The 25,236-nt window shown below is 38.7% G+C and overlaps 1 protein-coding gene across 3 annotated transcripts in view; it reads left to right on the top strand.

Moving 5' to 3' along the window:
- Positions 1 to 25,236, top strand: part of PIP5K1B (phosphatidylinositol-4-phosphate 5-kinase type 1 beta) — a gene marked incomplete at its 3' end in the record, with an annotated part of 111,813 nt that overhangs the window by 37,133 nt on the left and 49,444 nt on the right. For 2 of the 3 annotated variants that reach the window (XM_080362869.1, XM_080362867.1), the window contains exons 3-5: positions 1,580 to 1,648; positions 14,127 to 14,257; positions 24,007 to 24,124. In XM_080362869.1, coding sequence (XP_080218995.1) covers positions 1,580 to 1,648; positions 14,127 to 14,257; positions 24,007 to 24,124 — 318 coding nt within the window. Of the gene's footprint in view, positions 1 to 1,567; positions 1,649 to 14,126; positions 14,258 to 24,006; positions 24,125 to 25,236 lie in introns of all 3 variants that reach the window. The other variant, XM_080362868.1, reaches the window with a different exon arrangement.

The following is a 25,236-nucleotide window of genomic DNA, read 5'->3' as shown; positions in this document are numbered from 1 at the left end:
ATATGTCCATGCTCCTTTGAGGAGATACATGTATCAATGTAGCCAAAGGCCTTGTAGCTCTGAGACATGCTGCTGTATATCTAGCTCACAAGCCTGATAGTTTTTCCCATAATTTTACCTTTCAAGATCCTCTCATGCAGTCCACTGAGGAGCAAGATTTCACTGCAGTGACTTCCTGCAGACCTTTATACTGGTGTGAGGAAAAACAAATAGAGGGTCACATAGAATCAATTGTATGCTGGACATATGGCTGGGGCAGTGCTGTCCTTTTAGTCTGCCTGGAGCATCCTTCCCAAAAGGATCCTTTTGAGTGCTGGTTTTGCACTGTAGATGTGTAAGGTGCTTGCACAATGTTTCAGGAGGGAGGATAATTTGCCACTCTTACATATTTGATTTCTTTGGAGAGGGATTTGCAGAAAAGCTGTCTTGGAAAAATCAAAATTTCAAAGACTCCATGAGCGTAATTAATTTTATTGAAACTGTAAAGTGACCAAACTGTGTGAAGCAAAAGTAAAATGTATGTTTGCTTTGACAGAGGATTGCATTGCTGACATAAAAGAGAAAAAAACACCGAAAATAAAATTTCACTGAGTTCCAGTAAATATTTTACCTCCTCAGTTTACCAGACCTTATTGTTTTGTAGTGCATTGTGCCTAGGAGCTGCTGTTTTTGTTTGCCACTATACAACGTTTAATAAATAGATGTTGCCTTTCCCCAAATAGTTTACAGGTCAAGTCATTTAGAAACTGATAAAAGTTAATTAGAAAGTGACTTGTGCTACATTTGCCACTGTTAATCTGTGAAAGTTGGTGAAGTAACCGTAGAGAAAAGGTGGCAAAAAATGATAGCATGACCTGTAACTTTTAATGTTACTGCCAGTCCTTTGTTAGTTAATACTACTTCAATAATCCAGAAGACTGCATTACCATCACAGTAATGGAATTCACTACCTTTTTGATAAAGAGATGATGAGGCCGATAGGTGTGGCTCTTTCTGAACATGTTTGAGGACTGCACACAGCTGGGGTTTGTGTTGCTGCTGATGTATCACCTGTCTAAATGTGGGATCCCTGGACTTAGAGCTGAGCTGTTTCAGAGACATGCATAAAGGTAGTAGAACAAGAATTAATCAGAAACAAATGGGGCAAGGAATATAGGTGGTATGTTTCCATGCTTGAAAGCATGTTCCTTACTCACAGAAACATGTAACATACTCATTCTAAAACATATAATGAGTGAATTTGCCATGCATTCAGTAATTCAAATGAAGAGTGACTCTTGGATACAGTACAAAAATAGGGCATACAGTGCATTTTGTGTGCCTCTATAAAGAGGAAAAGAGGTGATCTTAAATGAAATATTTACCTTCTGTCCCTCTGGGTATCCTTTTAAGCAAGTGACTAGAGAGGAAAGCTTGAGATAACTTCAGTGCAGGAGAATGCTCATGAAATGTCACTGATCTTGGTGACTTGCTGTCCTCTAAAAAGTTTGAATTTGGCAAAAAAATTGATAACAGATTGTGTGATGTTTTCTGGACATTAAAGCAACTACTTTGTTTATACCTTAAGCTTTGTTCTTAGATGTCATCTGTTACTGAAAATGGAGATGTTACTACAGGAAAACCAAATGAAGAGAAGACATATAAGAAGGTAAATAATACAACATTTTTGTGCATGTTTTTTCCTTTATATTGGTAATTCAAATCTGCTGTAATTGAAATATATTTCAGAACTTACTAAATATAAGAACAAACAAAACATGTTCCATGGATTTTTTTTTTTTAAATACTTTTTTCCTTCTTTGAAATTGTAAGACATTTCTACTCATTCCAGAGCTGACTATTTGAAAGTTTGTTCTGTACAGCTTTCAAGTATACACTCTTGCCAGATTGATAGAGATTCTTTGCTCATAGCAACAGGTACACCTCTGGGCATAAACATGATTGTCAGAAATTTAGTACAGTGAGTTCGCAGATACTTAGAATGTTTTGTCAATGTTTGTGAACTACAAACCTGCCCTACCACCTCCTCAGTGCTTTGCCAAACAGTACAGTTTTTGTTTGCTTTGTTTTTCAAAAAAGAAATGTTGTTAAAGAGAGTAACATATTTAATGTAGGAACATGCATCAATGGTAGTAGTGTAGGGCTATTTAGATATTTTAACAGTAGCTGATACTGGTTTTGCTTATGTTTTTCTGTCACTGATTGTCTGAGACTAGCATTATTTAGGTCGAGGTAGCACTGTTGATGACTAAGGGGAGCTATAAGTGCACATTTTTCTATACATATTTACACAATCAAATTGCTAGCTACTAGATTTCACCATTTTCTTGACAGATCACCTCAAAGAAGTGGTGATTTTTTTTTTCTTAATTTCTGTAATCTAGTGTGTAGATCCACATACTCCAACAGTATATATCATGGATGAGGGTTTTTCGTTTCTGAGTGTTGCATATAGCACTGATGATGACGTCAAGGAGAATAATAAGCTAGTGTTTCTTTTCCCATCCCATTTGTTGGAAGGTATTTTTTCAGTATCTGGTGGCCTTGACATTCCAGATAATTTTCTCAGAAATGAAATAATGTTTGAGAAAATGTTTTTTGTTTTTAGATATAGGTTATGTTCAGTCTCCCAGCTTATGACTATAAAATGTTGAAGTCTAAATTGTTCTTGACATTTAGTATGAGCAAGGAAGAAAAGTTCAGTGCCTGAGGTGGACACTTTTGCAGTTTTATAGTGCTAGGCTAGACATGACAAATCCTAGTAGTCCCACCACAGACGACTTTCTGTTCCCTCCAGTCATCCTTCATGCCCTTCTCTGTTCATGTTCAACTCTAAATTGAGGATATTCCAGAGGAAGCCTTGTTAAAGGCTTCTCACCATGGTACAAGTTCTTCTGACAAAACCTAGGATTCACAACACAGAGATGACAGGGACTATCATCTCTAAATTATGTTCTTTCCCCTGCATCACCAGTTGTCTGTACTTGTATTTTATACCAGTTTAATTCCTTTACTTATATTTACACCTTCAATTGTTCTGAATTCAAGATCCTGTGTTGCATATGCCCCATTGGTTAGTGTTATGACCAGATATTACTATGCTTCTGCTTTTGTGGTAACATTAATAAAAAATGTTGACCCCACAATTTATCCATGCGGAGTTTCCTAGTAGCATCTTTTTTTAAAAAGTGAAAGCATCAGGAAATGTATCTCTCCTCTTAAGCCCAATTCCTTGCAAACCTTGCACTTTCTGTTTATTCTCACCTTCTCCAGACATTCCAGTTAACATTGTTTTGTATTTTTTTACAGAATCAACTGCATATGTCTAGAAAGTTGATTGCAGGGTGAGCCTGTCAGGACCTGTGTTTGACTTGTGCTTCCCATTTAATTCCATAGGTTTAGATGATTTTCACAAGGCAGTCTTGCTCTGTTGAAGTCTTATTTATAATTAGGAGCCTCCTGTCTTTTGTTACCCACGTTGCTTTTCTTCACTCTTTCGTACAGGTATTGCATCTACAGTTCTCCAGTCATACGTTGTTGCACTTGGTTTGTTTGGCTGGAAAATACTTGTGGTTTTGCCCTATGACTCTGCCACCTCCTACAAAAATTAGCTGGAGAAGAGCTTGTTTCCTTAGCTGGTGCTTTTTCAGCTACTTGGGCAGTTCCTGTTCTAGTCTCCTACTGCCCTTGATCACAGTGGAAACTGTGAGATAGATGAGATACTCACATATTTCTGAGGTCAGATTGTGCTTGCCAACCCATTTTTCATTGCTCAGAGGCTTCACTTCCACATTTTTTTTGTTAAAAAAAAAAAAAAAATCATAGTAAAGGTGAAGAAGCTTGTGCTGTTAAGCTTAGAAGAGCAAGGAACTGTATCTGGGCGTGAATTGTGACAATTCTGGTTTTTACTCTACTTTGAACTCGAATATGTAGTACAAGGGCAGCTGTATAACTGCTGTTAAGATGGGGCTGAGTAAGTTTATGAAGGACTTTGTGGCATGTGACCTCTGGTACTGGTATTTGTCTTTGACCTGGAGTTCTTACTAGTGATGTGTTCCCCACAAATGTCTGGTAGCCTAAGAAGTTGTATGATGCAAAGTGGATGTGAAGGGTTTCAAAGTAGCAACAATATAGCTGGAAGCAGAATGAGTAACTAGCATCTAGTCCAAAAACACAGACATTAGAAAGGTTTTGTAATGTCAAGCTTTGTGTGGGTAATTCAAGGGATTTCTTGTGATAATTCTAAGAGATAACCATCCTGAAATGTGATGATAGTTTCAGTCTCAAGCCCGCCTCAGCTAGAGGTCACCTTTGCAAAGCAGAGAGATTAGCGAAGGAAGAGTTAATGTCATCCTGCCTTCGTGTTCTGTTGTGGGACCAAGTGATTCCACAGGGGCACTCAGTAACAGTAACTCTCTTCTGAGCTGTGTGGTTTGGTCTTAAATTTAAAATCTTCCTTCATCTCTTTTATGTCCTCACAAAGCAAAATGCCAGTCTACTTCTCTGTCCTCTCCCAGCAATTGCAAAGGGACTTTATCAATTCACAGTCTGCATTCACATTGTGGCAAAAAGTACGTGATACTCGGATGCATGCAGGAGTGTCTGTAATGCCCAAAATAAAATGAAATCTGTAGGTAAAATGGAGGCTCTGATACTGCCCTGCTGAAAGCTGTGTTTTCCTTGGATGGGGGCGAGGGGTGAGGGAGACCAGTCCTCAGTCTGATCTAAAAATCAAAATGGCCTTTTGCTTTAATTATATCTTGTGTCCATTCGTCTTTTACAATAGCATGCAAAGGTTATGTCTGTGCAGCTTTAGACATATATAGATATATATATGTACACACAAATGGAAAAAGTATTGCATGGAAAATGTCTGCTTTGTGATGTAAAATGCAGTGACTCATAAGAAAAAATTAGATAAAGGCCTTGTCTTTGGAGGTATTTTCCTATGTCAGATCCAATGAGAAATAAGCCTGCCTAATCAATATATATTAAACAATGTTTTAGTTGCTTGATCTGGAAATGTAAATATCCCTTATTAAGAACTGTGAGTTCTCTCATAAGAGAAACCTGGAGGGAAATTAGAGAAAATAATTGCAAGTACTTGATATTTTAAAATCGAGATGTTTTATGCAAGTGTAAAAAAAAGTAGTATTTTTGTCTTGGAGATGAAGGCATTTTTTATCTAGTGTAAATGAAGCTGCTGCTTTAGCCAATACAGTCTGTCCCTTTGATATAGAGATGAATGATGGCTTACTAAAACCTATTTCCATCAGAGAACAAATTATTTCTAGAAGCTGTTTGGAAAAAATAAACAAAAAAAACCACAAACAAACCCAAACCAAAACACAACAACAAAAACCAAAACCAGAAGAAACAATTTTCCACTGGAGTGTGTAGGAGACCTTCATATTCTGTCTTGTGGTTCACTCCCCCTTGTTTCCAAAGACTCCAGAGTGGACGATGTTGATACAGCTGGACTGGACTGACTGATATGGAAAGGACATACAGCTGCAGTTGCACCTGGTGATATGGGGCTCAGCTGCTGGAGCACATGTAGAACATGTGGGAAGTAAAGACTCCTTAATCTGCTCCCTCTGCTCTTGTTCCCTCTTCACTCTGTAATTCTGCCTTTTGCTGTTCATACTGTCAGGTTGTGCACTGCTGAGTGATGTTCTCATCTGGTGCACCTCATCTCTGAGGACTAGTTATCTGTGGTAAATTAGTTTGTAGCTCTGTGCTAAGAAAAAGCATCTGAATCATTCGCTGGTGAAAATGGGCAGTCCTCAAAATGTGCTTGTCTTTCCTCTGTCTGTATGCATGGGTGTATTTTGACCATGCTGTAAATCTTAGGCATAATTTGGCCTTGGGATTGCTGCAGGTGGATGTGACTGGATGATCTTTCAATGTCCCTTCCAATCCCTAACATTTGGTGATTCTGTGATCCTTTCAGACTCTGAAATGTATAACTAGATTAAGATACTGTCATGGTTTCTGTTATGAACCTTGCTGATGTATTCAGCTCTAATTTGTTGGTTTGTTTGTTTTATTCTTGACTTTTAGTGTTTCTGCTATTGCAGTCTGACGTAAATGCTCTTCTGGCTTTTAATTGTCTCATATTATTTAGTCAAATCCTTGAGAGAACATGTAACATGAATTTGTGGGGTTTTTAAATTCTTTTAAATTTTTCTCTTTTTTTCTTCCCCTTTCACCCTATTCTCTGCTTTTACCCCCTTCTCTTGCATACTTTTCCTTTTTTCTTTTTTCTCCCACAACCTTCCTTTGCATATTCTGTCCTTAAAATGGTGGTATTTAAGGTGGATCTGTAGGGCTGTTCAGTTGCAGTCATTTGCTACAACTATTACAATCTCTGAAACTCTTCCTGGGTTTTCTCAGTATCACTAAATTTCAAGAAGTTGCCAAGTTTACAGTGTGAATGTCACCTAAAACGTTTCAGTCACTCTAATCCAAGAACTTAGTTAATGGAAGAGAAATTTCACAGGTAAATGCTCAATGCAGCTTTTAAGATAGAGGATTCAAACAGCTTTATCAAAGTAGTCTTAAATCATGCAAATTGTGGCCAGATCTTTGAGGGCAGGGATGTTTTTGTTGTTTGGTTTGGTTTTTACTTGTTTTTTTGTTTGTTTTGGGTTTTTTTTTTGTTGGTGATGTTGTGGTTTGTTGTGGTTTTTGATGATGGTGAGTTTTTTTGTTTCTCCCCTGGGGGTGGGGTGTTGTGGGGGAGAAACAGATAAAGGAAGGAAAAAAAAAGAGCAAGAGACTGTGATTACTTGCTCCATTTCATTCTTGAAGATCCTAAGCAAAGTAGTAAGGGAGCCTGGCAACAAAATGCAATCACCAGACTGTAGCTTCTCTGGGATATCTGTCACAGTCTTGTCACTGAAATCTGGAGTATATAATAGCTACTTCTTTTCATTTCCTCCTGATATTTTGCAGACTTTGTTGTGAGAAGCTGCTGACAGTCAAGCAGCTTTTACATTGTGATGTCATCAATCACACAGTAGTCCAGGGGAATGCAATTTTAGGACCGTATAAATGTAACTACTCCTACATTTATACGATCCTAAAATTACATTTGGACCTTTGAAGGCCACCGCGAGGCTGATATGGCCCCCAGCGAAAAGGAGTTTGACACCTCTGCAGTGGTACCTGAATCTGCTTCCTGACAAAACAGATTACAGTAGCGTCTTGATGCTTAATTCTAGGATGGTGGCAAGAATGGGGCACAGGCAGGTCTGCCAAAGTCCAGTAAGTGTGTAGAAGAAAAGAAAGTATGCAGAAGAAAATCGCACCAGGAAACAAAGCAGAGATATGTAGTGCACTTGTTGTGGAAACCTGCTACTAGATTACCAGAATCTCTACTTGTAATCTGAAGGCTGCCACACTTGGATACAATTAGACTTTGTTTATCGTTATTACATATCTTGTGGTTCTTCCACTTAGTGTTTTACAAGTGCTTTACGTAACCTGTTGAAAACTGTATATCGTGTGAGTCACTTCGCCCAGGAGCAAAGGGAATTTGCCTGAATAAAGGAAACCAGCTACTCCTTTTTAGAGCATGCAGCCATGTACAAGCAGCACTGCTGCATCACTTTTGGCATTGGTTTATACCCCACATCTAATGTCTGCATGTAGGTGACTTATTCTGGCAAACACTGAAACCTCGCTACTGGATTTTTTGCTGCACTGGGACCTATGTTTTCAATGGCAGACTTTGAGCGCTTTGTACATCTCCTAAAGTGACTGTCTATACCAGGTTTGCTGGAACAACTACCAAACTTATGGGTCTCAAATTTTTTTCCTCAAAGAGACAGGGAGAAGAACTAAAGAATTTGGACTCCTGAAATTTAGGCATAAATGTTTTGAAACGGAGGAAAAATGAATTGAAAGCCGTGGAGTCACCTGAAACCCATTTTGGAAAATGAAGGGATATCAGATTCAGCATGGGTCAGAAAATAACTCTGATAGCAGTTGAGCTGGAAGAATGTAATGTGTCAGTGTCTCAACTGTTTCCTGGGAGCCCATCCCAACAAAGTTGTTAAAATTACTCATAGAAGTACAAGAAAACTGCTTTCACCAACTTTGAACAGTAATTATATAAAGAGGAAAAAAATGCAGTATTATCAGTTCCACTTGTTTAATTAGCTAGCATTCAGCATAGTATGACAGAAGAAAAAACAACTTGGTAATAGGCATTCACCCCCCCCCAGATCCCAGCAGCAAGAACCAGAGGTGAGGGAGATGGGCAGAAGTCCACCTTCATGAAATGTGACCTGCAGCAGCTGGGCAAACAGCTGATAGAGAGAAAAACAGTGTCAGCTGAAGGAAGAGTGAAGGAGCACTGCGGCTGCAGGGACCCATGGTTACAAGTTGTGGAGAAACAGTAAAACTACTTGAATCAGTGGGATTTTCTAGTAACTCTATTTTTATATCCCTGTTTGTGATATAAAAGGAAACTGATAGCTCACATGTGGCAGCTGCAGAGAGCATGCTGAGATGGGGTAGCCACCTTCAACAGAAGCAGCTACAAGAATTGTTATTTCAATGGGAATGTGAGCACAGCAGGCACTCAAAAGAGACAACTGTAGTGCAGAAGCAACAGACTGACAATAACTGCCTGTACATCTTGAAGCTAATTGCAATTTCTCAGTGTTCAAAGAGAGGTCTTTTAAAATGTTACTGAAAGAAACCACGCTGTTTTTCAACAGGCATGCTTTTCAGGTGGTTTGGCTTAGAGGTTTGCACAATTTGTGGAGGCTTAGTGTCTTTTCAGGAATCTGGAAAAGACAGACTGTATTTGCATGGGAGTGATGGTGTCTGTGGGTTCATGGTACTTACGGTAACCACTATAACTGAAGAGCAAATGCTTATTTGTAGTAGAATTCATATCTAGCCTAATGCATGTGGCTTAAATAATTTTTATTACATTAGACCATGTGGATTTCTTTTTCCCTTTTTTTTTTTTTTTTTTTTAACTCCACTGAGAATGATTTCTGCAGGAAGGTGTCTGTATGCAGCTATTTACACCAGTCCAGTTCATTAAGTCCCATCAAGCAGCAGAATGGGCTGGTGAGGGAGACCAGGCTTCTCCACAGACAGCAGCAGAAAGAAATGAACTAATGGCAGCTGTGTTGTAGGAAACATGGCTACAGAGCAATGTTAATCAGTGGTGGCTTCTACTCAAATGCCTTTTTCTCCCTGTCTGTTACGTAGAATTGTGGTAACTAGGTATCTCTACCATTTCATTAGGCAGATTTTGAAACCTGTTTCAATGACAGTAGCATAGCAGGTAGAAGAAAGCAAACATCCTGCCTTCCAGAGTGATAACAAGGTGGAGTTGCTGAGGCAGAGTTCACTTTTTGTCATTGCTTTATAGCACCTGCAATAAGACAGGTGTCTTCTGGAAGAATCACCCTCTTTGCCCCAGAATGTTCATAGGCCAAACTTCAGCTGCAATAAAATGAGTTATAAAAATGGAGAGCAGATAAACAAGGACAAAGTTTACATCCACACAGTCCTAAAAGACATTCCTAGGATGTCTGTTTTTAAAGAAGGTGAGAATATTAGTGTTAAATTTTTTTATAAGCTGCTTGTAGGGAATGAATAAAGAATTAGCAAAGACCAGTTGAGAGTTAAAAGCAGAATGGGAGAATAACTTTGTGAATGAGAGTAGAGGGGAACTTCCATAAAATTAAGTGAAGCCTGTGTCCTACTCATTTACTTTCTGCTGATGGTTTGTTAAATGATTTGGTTTTGGTCATTAATGGTACCATACAAATATAGGGGAAAATACAAGAAAAACAGTTTAAAAGAATTAACTTATTTGCCATGTCTGAAGTCTTTGTGTACCATGTACCCAGAACCAATCCTTTATCTTTACATCAGTGGTTAGTTAGGTTTTTCAGCCATGTACAACCCTCACACTCTCATGGAAATAATTATTGAGCAATATATAATATGCTTTGTGGTAACACGACTTTGTCTTGTTCAACCTGTTCATCAGTGTTCTGGATGAAGAGACTGAGTGCACCCTCCACTTAGTTTCCCAGTCTAAAATTCATCAGCTGAAGTTGTTTATCCTGCTGATTGTTCTCGTCCTTTCATTTCTTAGAACTTCAGAAGGTATTGGTAGTAGGTTAAAAGATGCAAGAGCCACTGTGCAGTCACTGTACACAGTCAGCTGTACAATTACAGCTGATATGTGGACTTGGCAACTTTCTGAACCTCTGCATGAGGGTAACAGGAAAAAAATATTATTTCAGTCTCTAAAAGAGAGAGATTGTGGCACAGAAGGTTGCTGAATTTATTGCTTGCTCTACAGCAGGAGAGTATTCAAGAGAAATTGAAAGAAATAAGGGGCTTGGGTTTGAAACTAGATTTTGCTGCCTTCATGGCCATTAAAAGAGGTACCTGAGTAAGGCAAAAATGCATGAGATCAATTTTTTCATTTGCATTTGTAGATTCCCAAACTACATTTTTGTGGAAATGAAACTGATGAATCACGAACATTTCCCCTAAGGCTTGAGGAACAGCTTTTTTATCCTTCCTTGGATTCCATTAGTAATCACAAAATAATACTAACAATAATAACAAAGTTAGACCTAAACGAAGTATTTGTTTTGAGAGAAATTCCAAGATGTGTTTTGTTTTCATTTTAAGGCTTGTGAAAACAAAACCTTGTAATTCGTAAGGGGGTATTGGGTGAACAGCCTTTGCTGGGGATAACTTACAACAGCAGTTTACACAGAATTGACTTTGGGCCAGCAATTGGCTTCAGCATCCTGTAACTGCTATCTTTTTTTTAAAAAAACCAGTTGTTAAAATATCCTGAATTATTTCATAATATTGCTTTTCTGTTAAACCCATTACTGTGATTGATGCAGAAATGATGGGTGGTTACTAATACCATTCTTGAATAGGAGTAGGAATTAACAAGAAGGTGACGTTATAGGTAAGGTCTGCACCATACAAGTAGAAAGCCTTACATTCTGCATTCTGAAGACTCTAGGTCTCCTCTTGAATTTGCAGAAATCCTACAGATATTGTTTGTGAGCTTGAAAGGTGATCCAAACTTGGGTTCTTCAAATCATATTGTCAGGTTGCCTGCTTTATTTATTTTTTTTTTAATAACTTATCCTCTCTCATCCTGCCTGAGGCAGTTGGCAGATGAAGTTGATAAGCCACTGTCCATCACATTTGAGAAGCCTTGGCATTCCAGTGAAGTTCATGCTGACTGGAAAAGGAGAAACATAAGCCCCGTTTTTAAAAAGGGAAAAAAGGAAGAGCTAGGGAACTACAGTCTCCCCTCTTTTCCCAGCAAGATCATGGAGCAGATCCTTCTGGAAGTGATGCTGAGGCATATAGAAAATAAGGAGAGGACTGATGACAGCCAGCATGGCTTCACTTAGGACAAATCATGCCTGACAATTTGGTGGCCTTCTCCAATGGGGTTACAGTGTTGGTGGATAAGAGAGGAGCAACTGATGGCATCTCCCTGGTTGTGCAAAGCGTTTGACACATTTGACATCCTTGTCTGTAAACTGAAGAGTCATGGATTTGATGGATGGATCACTCAGTGAATGAGGTATTGGCTGGTTGGTCCCACTGAAACTGTTGCGGTTAATGGCTCAATGTCCAAGTGAAGACCAGTGAAGAGTGGTGTTCCTCCAGGGTCTATATTGGGACCAGCACTGTTTAACATCTTTATTGGTGATGTGGACAGTGGGATCGAGTGTACCCTGAGCAAATTTCCTGATGACACCAAGCTATGTGGTGTAATCAACATGCTGGAGGGAAGGGATGCCATCCAGAGGGACCTTGACAGGCTCAAGAGGTTGGCCCATGCAAACCTCATGAAGTTCATCAAAGCCGAGTGCACAGTCCTGCACCTGGGTTAGGGCAATCCTGAGCACAAATATAGGCTGGATGGAGAATGGATTGAGAGCAGCCTGGAGGAGAAGGACTTGGGGGTGTTGATTGATGAGAAGCTCAACATGACCCAGCAGTGTGCTCTCACTGCCCAGAAAGCCAGCCATACCCTGGGGTGCATCATAAGAAGTGTGACCAGTAGGTTGAGGGAAGTGATTTCCCCCCATCTGCTCCACTCTGGTGAGACCCCACCTGAAGTCCTGCATTCAGCTCTGGGACCCCAGCATAAGGAGGACATGAATGTACTAGAGCAAGTCCAGAGGAGACTATAAAGATGATCAAAGCTGGAGCACCTCTCCTATGAAGGCAGGCTGGGAGAGTTTGTGTTTTTCAGCCTAGAGAAGAGAAGGCTCCAGGGAGACCTCATAGTAGCCTTTCAGTACCTAAAGGGTACTTCAGTCCCCTAAAGGGAGTTTTTACCAAGGCCTGTAGTGACAGGACAAAGGCTAATGGGTTTAAACTGAAAGACTGTAGAGTTAGTTGAGATATAAGGAAGAAATTCTTTACCATGAGAGTGGTGAGGCACTGGAACAAGTTTCCTGGAGCAACTGTGGATGCCCCATCCCTGGAAGTGTTCACAGCCAGGCTGGATGGGGTTTTGAGCAATCTGGAAGGTGTCCCTGCACATGGCAGGGGGTATGGTCTAGATGACTTTTGAAGGTCCCTTCCAACCCATTCTATGATTCTATAATTAGAAGAATACAGCACTGTGGTATCTAGTGCTCTTTCAGACACGTTCACTGCCACAGCAAGGGACTAAGATGGGCATCCAGCTATGCAGCAGAAACTCTGTTTGCACGTGTATTGGTTTGATCAAAGTTACATAATTACTGCTTTTGTTGGCCATTAATCATTCATGAATAGAGGCCTTTCAAAGAAAGAAAAATGCGAATCTTCTTATGACACAAAGCCAAATCTTTTTAATAGTCAAAGTAGCAGTCTAAGAATGGTGGTGGTGTTTGTTCCCACCAAATTGCCTGCTCTGAACCATTATGCAAGTGCAGGTTCTGTTTGGTGTGCAGTCTCAGTTGTTTAGGAGCTGCACATCTCTGTCCTTTCTTCTCTAAAAATAAGCAGTCACTCAAGCATATGCTGTTCTGAGAAAGATAACAAGAGTAGTTTTGTCTACTTGAACCCTTTCTTATGTAATTCTGACTCCTGAAATGTGCTGAAGTAGTTCTGACCATGAAACTTCTGGTGTTTTTTGCTTCCACTGAGAGAGTTTCTTGCTTGTTTGGTGAGTGGGAGGTAAAGCCTGTAAACAAACTCCAAAATGGTATCATCAAACTGGTGAAAATACAACATGCCAAGGGAAGATAACTTTCTTCCTGATAGCCTTCTTTCCATTCCCAATGATTTTCTTTCTTCACCCTTTTCATCCTTCCATCTTTTATTAAGAAGAATTCCTTTCTTGACTAATTTCTTATTTTGACTCAGTTCCAGCATTTTTTTTTTTAATCCATCCAGCAGGTTTGTCTAATCAGCAGGAGAAAGTTTCAGAGATGGTCTCAATTTACATATATACAGTATCTGCCACTATTTGGCACTGTATTTCTGAACCTTTCTCTCCCTGCAAGCCCTGTTCATTGAATTTAAGATGTTTCACTCTATGCACATAGATTTTTCTATAGAGGTTTTTCTTCCTCATCACTTCAGTTTCTCTCTGGATTCCTCCCAGATAATGCACCTCTTGCACTGTCTGTTAAGTAGAACTTATAATAAATACATTCATTTCCAGAATCTGTATTTAAACCATCAGCCTGCATTGTGATGCCTTGGTGTACATGTACAATCACTTGGAATTTGTGACTTTTGTTTCAGAAGATAATGCAGTGATCTGAAGCAATCTGAATGTCCAGTTAGATTGGAAATGTCTGAAGTTAGAAGCCAATGTCCAAATTATTTGAGCATCTTGAAAGTCTCAGTCTGTACAATCAAAGCATTGATTTTATATATATATATATATATGTATATATATATTTTAGCTTTTGCAACAACATACTGTTTCTTTTAAATCTTTTAATGGAAAAGTGGTCATCTTTCTGAGGTCTAGGAGGTAAATATGACATAGCATTTTTATTAAAAAAATTATTAACAGTTTAGCATATAATGTTATTGATAAAGAACGGAAATCTATTTTTGACAAACTCATGCTTGAATTCTTACTTTCTACACAGACTGCTTCCTCAGCTATTAAAGGTGCTATCCAATTGGGAATAGGATACACAGTAGGAAACCTTACATCAAAACCAGATAGAGATGTTCTTATGCAAGACTTCTACGTAGTGGAAAGTGTCTTCCTGCCAAGGTAAGGACAAGTCTATTCAATTTGTTTTCAATAGGATTTCACAGTGAAACTCTTAACTAGATGTTTTAAACTATGATTTTTTCCAGTTCTAAAAAAAATAAGGCTAGAGTTAGTTGAATGTAGGAGAATTTGAAAATTATCCTGTCTTCATGTTGTCATTGAAAACAAAAGTAGGGAGAAAACTGGGAAGATCACACTTAACTGAAGATTTAAGACTTGTTTCTTCTAGAGAAGGAAAGTAATTGTGATGCTTTCAATTAAAGGATCTGTTAATTATATTTGGAAGTGATGTGTTGATCTGTATGCAATTAAGTATTACATCCAACATTCACTTGTATAGTTTAGTTTTTAAAAACTGAAGATAATTCTTGCCATTTTGTCGAAGTGCTGTCAGAATTTATGAAAAGTCAAATCCTACAATGTTAAGAACAGTGTAAGAATTTATACCACACCTTAAAATTCTAGCCAGGACTAGCTGGCTCAGCTCTTACTAGCTGACTACAGGTTGTGCACCATTACTGCTTTGCGTCTCAGCTTGTGTCGCTGCCAAGTGGATGCTATAGAATTTATAATAATATGGTTATGCTGATAAGATAAATCAATCAAGCCCCCAATCACTAATTTGGGGGCTTCAGAAGCTCAAGTACAGTGGTATGTAACTTTTCCAAGTTATATATGCTAGGAATGGATAAAGAAAGTTAAGGAAAAATGGCTTTCAAATCTAGGAAAATAGAACTGTTATCTGGGTTCTCAGAAGTGCTAAGTGTAAGTAGTGTCCGTCGTTTCCATGAAGACATGCAATGTATGCAGTATTCCCTGAATTTGAGAGTGTTTTCTGTGAGCTTTTCAAAGTTTGGTTCATATGCAGTTTGAATGCCCCTTCATAAACTGCTTGCAATAATTTACAATCCTTAAAAATTACTGATGTCACTAAAACGAAGTTAAACTGACAACATACAGAATAATTGCAGGCACTTGAACGTTGATCTCTGCTCATGTAAATTTGCTTGATTCATCTTCTGTTTTCCTCTGAATTGAGATATCTTACAAAGAGAAGAAAATGTATTTCTTAAGTGAAATGAAGTTTTTACTTTACTTTCTGTAGTTCCTTGTAGTTGAGGGTATTGTTCTGGTATTAACGATAAAGTTTGTGCACAGTTTTGTAGTCCATATGTTTTCATACACTGTAATAACAAGATTTTATTTGCTTTAAAAAAATCCAAATTACAGCTGAGAAATTTCCATATCTTCTGATGAAGTTTTTATTGGTCTGAAAAATGGAGAGGGAGTGACCCATCATATTAGTGAAATTTGTGAGTGTGACAATGATGCAAACTTCTGTACTTTGGCTGTGACACCGACTTTGTTGTTCATGGAAATTAAATGAAACATGCATTGTAAAACTGTTTAATTACCTAGCACAGTTTTGGGAAAAATTCTCATCTCTACCTTTTTTAACACAGTTGTAAAGGAACAGGTAAAATAACATGGCTTGTAGTCCATAACATTACGTATGTTTTCTCTCATGTGAAGCTTAACATGCCTATATACTCAGATTTCTCTGTTTTGTGTTGGTTTTAAGGGAAACCTGGGAGAGATCCCTCTGGCTTAAAAAGAAAACACAGGCAGAAGGAATAACCAGTATGCACTAACATAAAACTTATTATAAAAGCTTTAGTAGCACCTTTTGGGACAGTTTCCTATAAATAAATAAATCATATGAGGAAAATTAGTCAAATGAAATGGCCAGAGCAGCATAGTTGTTTTTTTCATAGCTGTGTAGTAAGTAGAATTATATATGGAGCCTCTCCATAAAGAGCACTTGCTGATAACATTCTCTGTGAAACTAAAATCTGGCTATCTCCCACAATCTCTTAAAACCAAGACACTTGGTTTCTTATGTTAATCCACAGACATCAAATTTCAAGTGTTCCTGTGTCTCAGTGTAACATGCATGTTCTCCTATCTAAAATGGTTTCAGTCCAAAGTGGTATTAGTTTCTATAAATTGTGATAATTTAGCAAGGCACATAATGATACAGGCATCTTTCCTACTGGTTGTGGGTGTTGGGATGTTGAGTTTTTCATCATGTCATTATGTGGATTGCTCCTGAGTCGTATCTGTAGGTAGTTTCATTACCATAGTTGGAGGTAAAAGGCTAAGATTGTGTCTCTTTTCCAGATAGGGCTGTGCTTTCAAGGTGCTTTTTCCTGGGGTGGTACCCACATGTGAAGGCAGTGTTGTTAAAAGTCATTACTCTTTTTTTTTTTTTTCCTTTGGATTGGTCTGGGTTGAAAGCAATTAGTTGAAATTAGTTACACTGCCAGGTCCAGTGGGCCTACCTCGATCTGGAATCACCCTGGAGCAAGCAGAAGTTCAGCTTTTTGCCAGATGTCTGCAGCTGGAGGAGAACCTGACAGTGCAGCAAGCACGGTGCTGCAAGCAGGTGCTTACTGAGCAAGGAGCAGTGTGTTTCCGCTTGCTCTAGGTATGCACAGTTCCACTGCAAGCCCAAGCAGGCCATTAGTGGAACTTGCCATTCATTGCGGCCTATTCACAGCAGCCTGCCTCTTCGCAAGCTGTCCTGCTCCACGTTCCTCCCATGTTTTCCCACCTCTCCCGACGTGGGTGTGCAGCCAGGTGAGAGCACAGCTGTCCTGCAGAGCCGCGGCACACCTGCTGCTCTGGCAACAACAGCAGCGCTCTTACGGCGGTGGTGATAAAATAGACCCGAGCTAGTAGAAATGCAATGAAACAGCAGCCTTCATGCCAGAGAGCAAAATAGTGTTATCCATGCCCTTTTACTGTTAGGAGAAAATTGCCAGCAGTTGTTTATAAATTTTATCAGTTGCATAAGACAAATAGTCTCCTTGTATCTCTGGGCCCATGAAGTAAACCTCAGCACCACCTGTACCCCATAGCAAAACACTTCCAGCAGAACTCAGGATTCATGAACGAGGAAGAAAAACACCAAAGTAAAAAAGTGACCTGTTCAGACCTGAACATAACTGCCCTGCTTATTGTGCCTGCTACTGATGTAGATCAGGAATAACTCTATGGATTGCAGGTTATGCCTGGTCCAGAGTTACTTTGTAACTGGGTTAAATTGTAAGAGTTTAGCCCAGAATGATTTAGGTATTTATTTCAGGATGTGGTTTTGAGTGTAATACGGGTATCTCTGTACAGTGGGTTTCAATTGTAAAGGCACTTTCTTTCATTCATACATTGTAGTGGTGGAGGAGGTTCAAAACTGCCTTTGTCGCTTTCTGCTTCACGTTGTGGCATTCCTTTCATCCCTTTTTATTGAGCTGCCCAGGAGTTTATCGCATGTGGCTTTTGGGCACTAAATGAGGTATTATTAGGGGATTTTATAAAGGAGTTTTTTGAGAACCGCTGTCCAGATGGAGTTTAAATAGCATGATGCAAATGTGCTCCTTGGACTGAGAAACAAGTATAGTCTGCAGTGACCCAGTTGATTCTGAAGATAGTATCTGAAGTTTCTGCCCAGATCTCTGAATAGGGTGAAACCACAGGAGGAACTACTTCAAGGAACCTGTATTCTGGCTTTTAAACACTGCTTTGGAAACCCAGAAACAGAGTTGCTTACCTGGTGCTGCAGCAGCAGCGGCTGGAAAGTTCAGTGGGAACGTTTTGTGTCCTGCCAGTGCTCTGTACACTTTGTCCTGTGATTCAGCCATGTGGGCCATATTGTGCTTCATGCATTGTGCTCTGTGCTCCTGACTTCCTTGGTTGGAACCAATTCATTTTGTGGCAGCACGTTTTGTCTCCAAATCGATCATTTGTGCAATGTGGCCACAGTAGCGTCTTGACAGCTTTTGATTAAAGTGTGGAGCTGGCTCCAGGTAGTGTGGCCGTGGTTAGAAAGGCTTGTTGCTGAGCTAATAAGCCTCGCTGTGTTAGGCAGGAGTGGCAAACTGGTGTCTGGGCCGTGGGGCTGTGCAGCTGCCTGCGAGCTGGCAATGTGGGCAGCTGGCTAAGCGTTTCCAGCAGACACTACTGAATAGGCACATTTTCTGTAGTGATGCTTGACAAGCCAAACAGAAGCTGCTCCACTCTGTCAGCTAACTGTGGCTAGTCAGTCATATGCAGCCTCAGAAATGCAGAGCATTTGGAGCAAGGCAGCATGTTCCAGGCTTCATCTCTTTTTGTTTTCTTAGATGGATGCTGTTTCTAAGCACAGCTCTGAGTCTGACCTTTTTACAGCAAGCTGTTAATCAGTCTTGTGCACTTCCTGTGCTAATACACTTTATTTTTAGGGTCTGAACCCTGCATATTGAGAACACTTGGCTGTGGTTTCTAATTTAACTAGTAAGTCTGTTATATGCTATTGACTTGTATGCACCCTGCAGCTACAGTCATCTGTATAGTAAACTGGTTCAATGACAGATTGCTTTCTTGTGATGCTAATGAAAGATTATTCAGTGTTTTCTGCTACTTAATATCAAAAGCTTAACATTGTATTACGATAGCATTTGGATGACTGTCCAAATAAGTAGTCAAAAGTACTAGGAAAAGTCAAATCTTGGACATATTTTAACCTGTTTTGGTTTTACCCTACATCTTAAATCAAACGTGCTGTTTTCTGATAGGTTTTTTGAGGAATGATTTAGAAAAATGAAAACTGACACTTGTCCTTGGAAAAATCTTTGTACCAAACTTGTCATAGGTTACCTGATGGGCTAAGTGTCTTGGTAATTAAAGAAGTACAGAAAACTCTGTAGGCTGGGTGTGAATGGTACTCAGATGTTCACACTAGCACTTAGTTGTTGAGTAATTTACACCACTGTGTTTGTTTCCAGTTGGGCAGTTTCATAGCCAGATAAGAAAGTAGTCTTTGATAAATGCTGCTGCTTTTCTTTTGTTCTTCAGTTGCAGAGATGCACAGAATGACCCAGCTTCTGGCACTTTTTACGGTTTGTGAGCAGAGTGATAGCACAGATAGGAAGAACAGCTTCTGTCTGCAAAACAAATAGTATTCGAAGAGGAGGTACTGTGGCAAGAAAAGCAAAAACATGTTCATTATGAATTATTGGTCTTAGCTACTTCTGTTAGTGACGAATTCTTGGTAAACCTGTGATAACCTGGTTAATTTTGTGGTTATGTAGACATACTTAAACTATTTTAAGGTACCATGAGATCCCTTGCCTTAATGGAATCTCTAGTTGGTGGTGAAATAGTCATGTCATCATCATAACAAAATGTCTGTGTATTCAGCTGTTACATAGGTAGAATTGGCTTGTTTTGGAGATACTTACTATCACAGTTGTATTTTAAAGCTGCCTTGCAGGGGACTGTTTAAGATAGCATAGGAGAACATACTGTGGGGAAACAAAGGTATTACCACTGGACTTTATCCCGCAGTGTGATAAAAACACACACCTATTTGTACAGATAGCCATAATACCTGCTTACATCATGTGGGAAACAGTTGCTTTCCTGAAATGATATATAGGAAATGAATACACCAAAGCACTACTTGGTCTGCGAGTTGGTAGGTTTTAAACACATTTTTATGTATTGTAAAAGAACAGTTTTATCCAAGAACAGTGAAAACTATTATCTTAGTTTTTAATATTGGGAACATTTCATTTTAGACGTTTTATTTTGATTTGAAAATTTTAAAAAGCGTTGCTTCCACATGAGAGACCTGAGGTGTTCCCTCTCTTCACTCTTGTTACAATACGTACAAGGAGGGTATACGTAGGCCCACAACTACAACATTACTATTTCTTTTGTGAACAACTATGTCAGAGCCTATTAACATTGCTCTGTGATGAAAGCTTGATTACCAAGAGTTTCAGCTGGCCTTCCCTGCCCCTTCAGATAGGTGTGCAGTCTCTTGAATGCGGCCTATCAGGGTGAGGCCATGGAAGAGAAAAGCTGCCAAGAAACACATCTAGGTGTCTCCTTTAGCAAATTTTTGCAAACCACAGGGTTAACCATTAAAAATGCAATTAGTTTTAGATTGATTTTAGTTTGATATTGTACCACGTACACTTTAAATCAACCCTCAGCTTTTACTAAGAGACATGTTAAGGTGCACATGCTGTCACTTCTAGGCATGCTTGATTTAAAAAAAACCTAAAATTTCAGTATTAAAGCACACTTGTGTACTAAGCTTAACCTCTTTTTTTAATTCTACCTATGAGTCTTTTGCTTTTGTGTGGCCTTACAACTAAGATTATTAAAATACCTCATAATTTACAGTTGCTTCCTAATATTTCCAAAGCCTATATTGTTTGTCATAGTGCAAATGCAGAGACTTGAATTCCTCAAGACTGCCAGAACCAAAGAATGAAAGCCAATATTAAAAGCCTTTATATTTCCTTTTTTTAAACTCTGGTAGACATGTGACCTAAAGTATCTGGGAGGAAAATTGTACAATTACCTAATAGTTTTAATATAGAGAGTATACTTCTATTTTATCCAAAGTTCCATTTTGCAGATTAAGTCTTCTGTCAACAGTTAACAAGTATTTTTCTTGTTCAACTTCAAAGACATAATTGTCCCCATGAACCTCCCTCCTCTGATTAAAAGTTGTTATATGCAGTGCTTTGCATGTGTACTTTAATACAACCACACTGAAACACACTTGTGATTTGCACCAAGAAGATGTGGGGAAAAAACATGAAATACATTATCTCCAGAGCTATCAGAGTGGAAGATGAATAATTTTGTCTAAATAAGGTTGAGCTATATTTGCAGTAAGCATTTTGTACAGTGGAAACTTTCCCTTTCAGGTGAGAGCAAGGATGTACTCAGCCACAAGAAATCTGAAGGTTTTCTGTGACTGCAGGAAATTAATGGAGGTGGGGGTGCTTTTTCCCTTGAAAGTAGCAACAAGAAAACCTTACCAACTTTCTTCCAGAAAGATAACCAAGAAATCTTAAATTTCTGTCAAGCTTGCTTGTTGCATCACAGCAGAGTTTACTGTTGTGATCATGTAAACTTTTCTATCAGGCAGTAAAGCTGAAACTAATTAATATGTTTAACAGAAATGGAAGGGTATGATAAAAAGCTCTGGAGAGTTTTAGTAAAAGGGATTTTTAAGCTGATTTTACAAAGGATAAGGAAACTTCTCTGCATAACGAAATTCAGTATGTTATCTGTAATAAAGTAAACTTCTGTGCTTTAACTAAATGGAATTGCCCTCTGTGTAGATGCTGTTCCAAAATAATTGCTCTGTTCTGCAATTACTCTGGAATTAGTCTCTACATGCTATGCATTACTGTTCATTTGCAGACCCAGTATTGGCCATTTTATTCCATATGCACTTGCAAAATGGCTTGGACCCATAGTATTGTTGCTGCAATCCTCCTGTCTTCATTTCAGCCTGGTGAAATTCAGCAACAGTAGATGTTCTGGTATAGTAAGGACATCTAATCTATTTAATGCTGTGCTTTCACAAAAGAGGCTTTTGAGTTATGGGTGCAGGCGCAGATTTATAAAATTATTTATGTATTGAAAGGTAGGACTTTTTAATAAAGCTTAGATGATTAATCTTCCCTGACAATGACGTGATGCTTCAGCAGAGAACACTGTTCTGGTCTTGTCTGTGTCTTACAACAATTAAATGGATTTGCAAACATAGCCCCACATTCCCTTTATAGTATATATTATCCCGTGGCATCCTCAAGTTGCACAAAAATGCAATGACTTGCATCCAGCTGTATAAAACTTAGTGTCAGAGAAGACTAGCAGTGTTCTGAGCAGCTGAAAGACCTTATGAGAAAAAGCATTATCCAATCTTGTCTGTAAAGAAAAACTACTATTGTCAGCCTAATACCCTGATGATTTCCATTTTTTCCTATATAATAGAACAATAAAATACATGTGGATTTGATTTTAATGCCTTGGAGTTGTGATACAGTAGACTACAAAGTGATCAGATGACTTCTTTGGGACTACACAGCCTTCACTAGCTGTTAACCGTGTGGTTTAGCTCTCCAAGAAGCAGCAGTATTCTAATGTCTTTGTATGTGTCCTGCGTCATCCACAACCATCCTTTTGTTTGTGATTTCCAGAGAGAAACTGGGTTTTTTCCTCCTTTCATCTCAAGTATATGCATTTCTGGAGCCTGAGAAAGCTTGTTCTCCCACTCACACGGTTTAATTAGAAGCAGTTCAGTTCTGGTGGGTTTTGGCAGTATCCATGCAGTGGTGGCTAGGTGGGTTGAGTAGACTTCTGTCATTGAATTGTTATTAAAGGAAGGTGACAAGTTCATATGACAGGCATTAATTATACAGGATCAAAGCTCTTTAATATTTTCATTATATTTAATTTAGTCTTTACAGGAACGTTGCTTAGAGTTTACTACTTTTCACATCTGTGTGAATTCCTAGTTTTATTCATTTATCTTTTTTATATACTTTGGATAGTCTTATTGCCAAGCCTAGAGGTATGTGCTTCATTTTTGAACAAAGTGGTATGGGTAGGTGAGTAAAGAAGTCTTCAAGAGCTGATGTTGACCACTGTGTCAAGTCTTGGATTTTGTACTCATCTATTTATCAGACTGTTTGGAGACTGATCAAACTGTCTTAAACTGTTCCTGTTTGTGTTGAAATCATAGTGTAGAGCTTTACTCTTCTGCTTAAAAGCCTTCTTTTGGTTTCCATTATTAATGATTCCACAGGCAGTTTTAATTATTTTTTTTTTTCTTCTGGCAGCATTTTGCATCTGACTTTCTCCTTTAGCTTTAATTGTGTACTGTAATCTCAAGATTCATACAACTGCAGCTTAATAATACAGTGAGATAGTAAATATAAAACTAGGGAAAGAGCTAAGGAGCCTATAACAATTGTTTGTTTGTGTTTGTTTTTTCCCCATTTAAGAAAGACTGTCTTCCAGGCTGGCCATCTCAGTAGTCTTTGTGCCTCTTCTGTTTTGAATCTGTATCTTGCATGTAGCTGCATACCATTTCCCAGAATTCCCTAAATGGTCTGTACCTTGTGTTCCTGTTTAACCAATCTAGTGTGTTAAGCTAGTGCCAGTTTAGATTGGGGTGAGATACAATACGTGACATGACAACCGGCCAAACAGAAAACCCCTTTAAGGTCAGCAATGCCAGAGTGGCTTTCCAATTTTGGACTGTACTATCAGGAAAGAAAAAGGTACCATCACTGCAGTTAGCCTGTGGTAGACAAACGCTGAGGATGCTGTTTCATAAATAAGGCTGAGCAAATCCATGTTTGTTGGCACCAAAATACAGGTGTGGTTCTGCTTCCTTCCTACTGTGCTCTGGCCACACAGTCCTGCCCTCAGTGTTGTGTTGTCCTTAGTGCCCATTTGACTCCTCTGCAAACCACTTCAGATCACCAAGCCAGTAGTGAAGTTATTTTGCTGCACTGACTTCCAAACCCTTTGCAAGAGTGTACATGGAGTTCACCCTTCCTGTATCAGTAAGCTATTAGACTGGCTTACCTGGGAGGAGTTATCAGAACTTGTAGCATTAGTTTAAACCCGATCTTTATGCAAATTGATATGGGTGGTGAAAATAGTCATTCTCTTTAAGACAGGAGGAAGGAATTTGCTGGCAGTATTCTGTCTCTCACAGACTTTTGTTACACTGATTAATGGTGATAGGGAGGTTTGTCTCTATTTATGACTCTTGTCTCAGAAGGCCAATGGTTGCATTAGGCAGCTTTACAGTAAAACTGGCTGCAAGGAAGAAATAGCTAAAAATTGCTGAGTAATAATTTGGTTTGGTTTATTTTTGTTTTTATTTTCAGTGAAGGGAGCAATCTAACCCCCGCTCATCATTACCCTGACTTCAGATTTAAGACGTATGCACCTCTTGCCTTCCGCTATTTCAGAGAACTTTTTGGTATCAAGCCTGATGATTACTTGGTAAGAGCTTGCAGTTTTCCTTTGAGTTACAAATGATTGTAATGTATACCAGCTTCATAGTGGCAGAACAGGGTGCTTTAATAGTGCCCAAATGGGTAGTAAATTTTGTGTGTAGAGTGGTTTACAACTAGTGAATATTTTTAGTGTTTTATGAAAATGTTAATTCTTTGTCTTTCAGGCTATTCCTATAAAAACCTGCCTTGTTAATTGACTAGAGTAACTTGAGTATTACTGCTCATTCAGGTCATTGTTACTAGAGAAGTTATAGTCAATACTTGTGTGACTTCTACCAATTCAGTTCTAATAAACTGTTCTTGTGTTATTTACGTTATTTATTCACTTCATTAAAGAAGCTCTTGTCTGCAGATGTTCCCATCTAGCCTTGAGAAAACTGGGTGGCAGGCTAAAAAATAAGTATTTTAGAGTACCTTCTTTGTTCTCTGTATTTTATAGTCTGAAGACTTTTTCCTTCTCAGTGTTCAACTGTGTACATAAGAAAAAAGTGATGCATTTGATATTGTCATACAAGCAGCCCTTACTTGGTAGAACCACCTTGTGCACTGCCAGGGACGCAGATCCACTATTTTACTTCTCCCATAGTTATGCTTTTGGAAGGATAGTGTGAAAGCAAAGAGCTGGATTGTTTTGTAGATGCTTGGTTTATGTCTAGTTTGTCTCATTACAGTCCACCCAACAAATCAGAGTCCCAGTACAGATTAGCAATTTTGTACATCAGTCAGTTTTGTTGTTAACTTCTTTTGAATGAGTTTCCAAATATTTTCCTTCCATTATTGAGAACTGTTTATTTAAAAATAAAATAATTTGAAAGACCTTGAAGGAATAAAAAATGTAAAATTATTAAATTGTGCTGAAGCATTACTTAATATATTACTTAGCTGAGTTCTGTTGTGTTCAAGTGTGTTATAAGGGCTTTTTCCCTTGGAAAATGAACCATAAAGCAAAACTTAACTAGTTTTGCTTTTATTTCGGTTGAATGTGAGTGTTTGATTTTAATTCTTTAACACTATGGATTTTTTTATTACTAGGCCTCACAACAATAATTATGTATAAAAACAGATATTTCCTTTGAATTGTAGATGTTAGTAGCAGGG

Source organism: Nesoenas mayeri, assembly GCF_963082525.1.
Source record: "Nesoenas mayeri genome assembly, chromosome: Z".
NCBI classification, from domain to species: Eukaryota; Metazoa; Chordata; class Aves; order Columbiformes; family Columbidae; genus Nesoenas; species Nesoenas mayeri.
The sequence above is the reverse complement of the archived record's forward strand: the minus strand, read 5'-3'. Positions and strand labels throughout refer to the sequence as shown.